The sequence below is a fragment of the Protomyctophum bolini genome, assembly GCF_963924005.1.
Source record: "Protomyctophum bolini genome assembly, chromosome: 17".
Taxonomy (NCBI): Eukaryota; Metazoa; Chordata; class Actinopteri; order Myctophiformes; family Myctophidae; genus Protomyctophum; species Protomyctophum bolini.
In genome coordinates this window covers 7,302,978-7,309,347 of record NC_137878.1, presented here as the reverse complement: position 1 = coordinate 7,309,347, position 6,370 = coordinate 7,302,978, and the positions used below count along the sequence as shown (strand labels likewise).

General features: G+C 54.2%; 1 protein-coding gene across 1 annotated transcript; it reads right to left on the bottom strand.

Moving 5' to 3' along the window:
• tril (TLR4 interactor with leucine-rich repeats) lies at positions 1-5,364 on the bottom strand. Its single transcript, XM_080787051.1, has one exon. The coding sequence runs from the start codon at positions 4,930-4,932 to the stop codon at positions 2,083-2,085; it is 2,850 nt and encodes a 949-aa protein (XP_080643177.1). The 5' UTR covers positions 4,933-5,364; the 3' UTR covers positions 1-2,082.
• Between the last annotated feature and the right edge of the window lie 1,006 nt (positions 5,365-6,370).

Here is a 6,370-nt window from a genome sequence, read left to right as displayed (position 1 = left end):
TTTCTCGTCTTAGTTTTAGTCGACACAAACCACACCGGTCACTCACTCGGCACACTGTCGTGAATATCACTAGACAGAAATAGAAGCTGACCATCACACTCAAATGACACATCAGTCACATTGTTGGGGATTTTACTACTGCAAGAATAATAATACACTCAATATAAAAGTATAAAAAAAAAACACATTGGAAATTATGCAAAAAACTTGTTTTTGTCTGCCAACCTGCAGCTATATACAAAAGTGTACACGATAATATGAAAAGACGTCACGTCTGTGAGTTTTAACCCATTCTGACCGGGAACCCATTTTGGTGTCAGCATCATGTTATGCTTTAGCTATTGAAAAATAGCAGATCTACAAGCTCATAGCGCGCCACCGAGTGGCGCGCTACGAGCTTGTAGGTCTGCTATTTTTGAAAAATTCGAAGAACGACTGACATTTTTAGAATCTGATCTCAGGTCAGAATGGGTTCATCAGACCAGTGTGTGTCCCAGTGGAAACCTCGTATGAATCTGATCTCAGGTCAGAATGGGTTAACAAGAGGAGCGAGCACCATCATTGAAATCAGCGATTGTCACACATGCATCCGTCGACACCAGCACTCACACACAAAAAAATCACACGTTTAAAAATACTTGCAGGTGCAAGGAAACCAAAAGGAAACCAAAGGAAACAAAGGGAGGAGAGCGGAAGGGGAAGTCACAGGATTTGGACTTTCCTGTATAGTGTCTGAAGAGGAGGTTGTGTGCAGAGAACCACATAAACCCCCAAACTTGTAGATGACCGGTTCAAACGTTGTGACTTTGTCTATGGTCGTCATCATAAAAACACCCCATAGTGGTTATTATGGCAGGAGAGAGTTCATTCAAATCAAGTGAGGGAAATGTACACAGCATTCTAAAGCCTTGATTTTTTACAACAGAGACAAAAGCAAAAAAAAGGACATTTCTTGGACAGTACAGAAAAACGGGGCAAATATGCAACACAGGATAACTCTTCCTATATACTTCCTGGCTCTGTTCCATTTAGTGTGCTATGTGGTTCTCAAACTTCTTTTCATTTTCAAGGACTCCCATAACTCTGGGAGTGTGTACAAATGGAATCGAATAGAGTAGACCTTTAGTCCCATCCGTCCCCATTTTTAAGTCTCGTCTAAAAACTCATCTTTATACAGAGTATTTTTTAACTACTTAATTAGCTAATTTGTAGGTACATACATGCTTGATATTGTTTTGTTTGCCATTATAATTGTGTTACTGTCTTTTTCTTCTTGTTTTTAATCCTGTTCTGTGCAGCACTTTGGAACTATGTTTTGAAAAGCAAGCGCTATACAAATAAAGTTCATATCATATCATATCATATCATTTCATATCATATCATATCATATCATATCATATCATTTACGGGTCCATTTGTACACTCTCAGAGTTACACACCGACTCAAGGACACTTTGAGACCCCCCTGGGTGTGGCAGAGTGTTTCCAGTGAGCCAACACGCACAATAAGCAGCACCCTGACCCTGACTGACCACGAATGGAACAGAGCCTTCATTAGTAGCAGCGGTAACACCTGTGAAGGAAGTATGGGGAAAGGGGCCCCCGAGTTCTTTCCAAAATGGCGTGCATGCATACAGAGCCCATACCTATAGTCAAAAAATAATGTTCACTGTCTTTACGGGGCTTCTAACCCATTCTGCGCGGGAACCCCTTTTTTGGTGTTAGCGTCACGTTGTGCTTTAGCTATTGAAAAATAGCAGATCTACAAGCTCATAGCGTGCCACCGAGTGGCGCGCTACGAGCTTGTAGGTCTGCTGTTTTTTTGAAAAATCGAAGAGCGACTGACGTGGAAGACATTTTTTTTAGAATCTGATCTCAGGTCAGAATGGAAAACTGTGTCAGGATGTGGAAGACATTTTTTTAGAATCTGATCTCAGGTCAGAATGGAAAACTGTGTCAGGATGTAGAAGACATTTTTTAGAATCTGATCTCAGGTCAGAATGGAAAACTGTGTCAGGATGTATAGAAGACATTTTTTAGAATCTGATCTCAGGTCAGAATGGGTTAAGCCGCGGCGGCTTCTTAATCGGAGAACCTCTGCATGTCGCACGCGTCTCTCCGCGCGGCGCTGCTGCTGTCCAGGAAGCGGTCGCAGGGGAACTCGATGAGGTCTCCCTCGTCCAGCGGTCCCACCAGCCGCGGGCAGGGGCCGCCGCCGCCGCCGCGACTGCTCTGGTAGCTGGTGAAGTCGGCGGATAACACCGCGGCGGTCCCCGCCGACCCCGCCATGGCGGCGCCGGGACGGAACGGCCGCCCGCGGCGGGTGGAGTACATGTGGCGCACGTGCACGGCCGACTTCCGCCGCTGCAGCCGCCGCCGCAGGCTCCGGCCCAGCCAGACGCCGCCGATGGCCAGCAGGAGCGCGGCGTTGCCCGCCAGCGTCGCCACGGTGACCAGCTGGAGGTCGGAGGTCAGCCCGCCGCCGCCTCCGCCTCCTCCGCCTCCTCCTCCTCGCCGTCTCCACCCGCCCGCCTCCGGCAGGGTGACCAGGCCGGCGCAGTGGTCGCGTGGCGCCACCTGGCACACGGCGCCGCCCACCACGCCCTCCACGCACACCACGTAGGTGACGTCGGCGGCGAGCTCGCGCAGCGTGACGGAGCGGGCCGCGCCGGGCGCGTAGACGTAGCGGGGGAAGCGGTCCGGCGTGCCGAAGCGGTCGAACAGGACGCGGTAGTGGACCTCCTCCCCCCCATCCCCGTCCCCCCTCCTCGTGCTGTGCCGGGCCCGGTGGCGGTGGTCCGCTGTGGACCAGTGGACCGTGACGGCGCTGGACGTGACCGCGTCCACGGACACGTTGGCGATGAAGTGCCGGTTGAAGGCGCAGGGGTCCGTGATCACGGGCAGGGTCTCCTCCTCCTCATCCGGTGCCGCTGCCGCCGCCGCCACGAGAAGGTCAAACGTCTCTCCCGTGGAGAGCTGCTCCTCCTCCGTGGCGGCGGTTGTTGTGTCCCGTCGGGTGAGCGTGGGAAAGGCCGGAGGAGGAGGAGGAGGAGCCGTCGTGCTCGAAACAGGATGTTGTGACCTTCGCCTGCCAGGTCGCGACCTCGGGCCGACTGGCTTTTTTTTCTTTTTTGGCCTCTTTCTTCTTTCCACCGAGGAAGCCGAGGAGGCCTCGGCTGCAGCCTCTGTGGCTGCCGAGGCCTCCTCCTCCGCGACCTCTCTCACCTCCTCCGGACCCCCCTCTGGAACCCCCTCTGCAGGACCCCCCTGGTCTCCCTGGATTCCTCCCGCGTCTTCCTCCCCTTCTCTCTTCCTCTTCTCCCCTTCACCCCCCGCCACACCCCCCCCATTTCCCGCATTACCGCTCTTGTTTAAGCCTACTACTACTACTACATGTTCACTCCTCCTACTCTCCTCCTCTGTCTTCTCCCCCTGGTCCTCTCCTCCTTCATCGTTTCTCCCTGCTGTTGTTGTTGTTGTCGTCGTCTCCTCCCGCGGTGTCTCTCCCCCTTCTTCTCCCCCCGCTCTTCTCCCCCTGTCCTCCACCACCACCACCTCCTTCTCCAGGACCCCCCCTCCCCGGCTCTCCTCGGGCCCAGCTCTCGGGCTCTCACCACACAAGCTGGTCCAGTTCCCGAGCGGCGGCGGCAGCAGCTGGGAGCTGTTTACGTAGTCCAGATATTTCCCCCGCAGCGTCGCCGGGTGGCGACACTGAACGAACACGGTCAGCAGCTTCCCCTGGGAGTGCGCCGACGTCATCCAGCGCTTCAGCTCGCCGAGGCGGCAGTCGCAGGTCCAGTTGTTGCCGCCGAGGTCCAGGTCGTAGAGGACGCCGTTGAGGGCGAAGATGTCCCCGGAGAGGCTGGTGAGGCGGTTGTCCTTGAGCTTCAGCGTCCGCAAGCGGTCGAGCCGCGCGAAGGCCAGAGGGTCGACGCTGGAGATGCGGTTGCGGCTGAAGTCGAGCTCCTCGACGCGCTCCAGGGGGTCGAGGAGGCCCGCGGGGATCTCCGCCAGCTCGTTGCCGTCGACGAGAAACTCCCGCAGGCTCGACAGTCCCCTCAGAGCCCCGCCGTGCAGGACGGAGATCCTGTTGTTGCTGAGCGAGAGCTTGGACAGCCTCTTCAGGTTCTGGAAGACCTGGTTCCCGACGTGCGTGATCTCGTTCTCGGACAGGAGCAGCGTCGTCAGCGCTCTGAGCTGAGAGAACGTGAACGCGTTGCGCACGGCCGACTGCTTGTTGTGCGCCAGGTTCAGGAAGCGCAGGTTGTTGAGCTTCGCGAAGGCGTTCCTGTGTATGTGCCGGAGCTGGTTGGACTCCAGGTGGAGGTAATGGAGGTTAGTCAAGCTCCTAAAAACGGAGTCCTGCAGCAGCTCTATGCCGTTGCCGTCCAGTCGCAGCTTCACGAGACTGTCCAAGTCGGAAAAGAGCTCCGGCGTGATCTCCTTGAGGTCGTTGTTGTTGCCGTAGAGAATAGTCAATTTCCTGAGCGACTGCAAGGTCCCGGGGTGCACCGTGGACAGCAGGTTATGGCCCAGATACAGCTCCTCCAAGTTGGAGAGTCTCTCGAGCGCTTCGGGGTGAATCGTCTGTATCTGGTTGTACTGCAGGTTCAACCGCACGAGGTTACCGTACCGCGCGAAGTCCGAGGCGGAGATGTTGCGGATGAAGTTGCCCCCGAGGCTGAAGACGAGCACGTCCTCGGCGGGGAGTCCCCGCGATGAGGCGACCCTGGGCACGGCGCGCAGCCCTCGGTTGGTGCACAGGAGGTGCTGCGCGTGCTGACAGTCACAGCGCTCCGGGCAGAAGAATAAGCCGCCTCTCTCAGACTCTGCCGTTGTCGTCGGTGAACACGAGACGAGTCCCGCCTCGGACGTCAACAAGATCAAGCATATGGCTGCCGCCGCGAAACGACCGCCGGTATCCATCGCCATGATAGGGCAGTTGTTTGTTTGCCGCACGGCCCCGCAGTGTCCGCGGTGCTCAGGTGCATTTAATCACCCGCCGTCCCCTCTATTACGCTGGTGCATTGTACGCCCGTACTAGTCCACTTGTTGTTGTTGTTGTTGACGCACGGCGACGTTGAAAGAAAAGTTCTGCAGGAAAGCTGTGAACTCCCCGGTCCATCTCTCTCTCTCTCTCTCTCTCTCTCTCTCTCTCCGAGCACTAATTGTCTATAGAAGGAGATAATTTGTGTGCCGCATCGCATGCACTCTCTGGTGCCGTCTGAAGAAACGCTCACCTCCCCGAAATGCCTTCATCCCCCAAGTGGTCATCTGCTGCAAATTACAGACCTCCGCCAAAAACAGAAAGGAGAGAAAAAAAAAGTTCATTCGTCTCTCTCTCTCTCTCTCTCTCTCTCTCTCTCTCTCTCTCTCTCTTCTCTGTGTGTGTCTCTCTTCCTGTCTCTCCCCTTAACCCCCTCCCATTTTCTCTCTCTCTTCTCTCGCTCAATTGCTCTTTAAAAGCGTGCGCGCGTATTACGTGTGAGAGATTCCCCCTCCAAATCATCACACGGTATCTTCGGTGCGTGATGATGATGGCGCATTCCCCCGTCAAAAGCCCATGCAGATGTCAACTTTACGCACAGGAATAATATTGAGCACGCTATATACACGTGTTTACGCGCGCCTGCATGCGCTCACGTAACCAATCAAAAAAAGCACAAGTAGGTCACATTCTGTGTAAAGGAGGGAGGCATTGGGAAACATTGGGCCGAACCCTTTGACCGAGTTTCTTCTTCCAGGCGCGCCCCCGCATCCTGCTAGCACTAGTGCACCGGGGGTCTCTCAGCTTTTGGATCCATTCCTCGGTATATGGAGAAAGCAGACGGGAAGGTTTCCTTCCCACGAGGGTCCCACGGGGACCGGCCCGAAGTCTTGGATTCCCTAGCTCTCGCTGAAACTCACATGCCTATAGTAACCTTGCCCAGCTAGACCCAGAGGCCTGAATGATTTTTCAATGCAGCCACCAAAACAAACAAACAAATTATGAACACGAACATGCATGATTTATAAATATGAACATGATATCAACAATGACTCAAAGGTTCTCTATATACCGCGTCGCTCATGAACGCGCTCTCGCGTTGTGTTACGGGCGGAATGGTGGATCGCAATAAAAGGACCATGGCGCACACACAGATGGTTCACATTTGTGAGAAGTGGAATTCGGGTCATGATGTGGTGTGTTAAGACTATACAGCGGCGAAGTGCCAAATCGCATGAGTTAAAGATCTCGACTTTATAAAGTCGGGCAAATACTACATGCACAGAGACCGTCGTGTTCAGTGCAATGGCCGGGGCATATATAGCTTTACTGTAACTTTGCAGAATGATTGGGTTCGTGACTTTGTGTTGTGTTGCTCGCTGA

Coding starts and splice junctions, on each gene's coding strand:
- tril (XM_080787051.1), bottom strand. CDS start 4,932: ATGGCGATGGATACCGGCGGTCGTTTCGCGGCGGCAGCCATATGCTTG.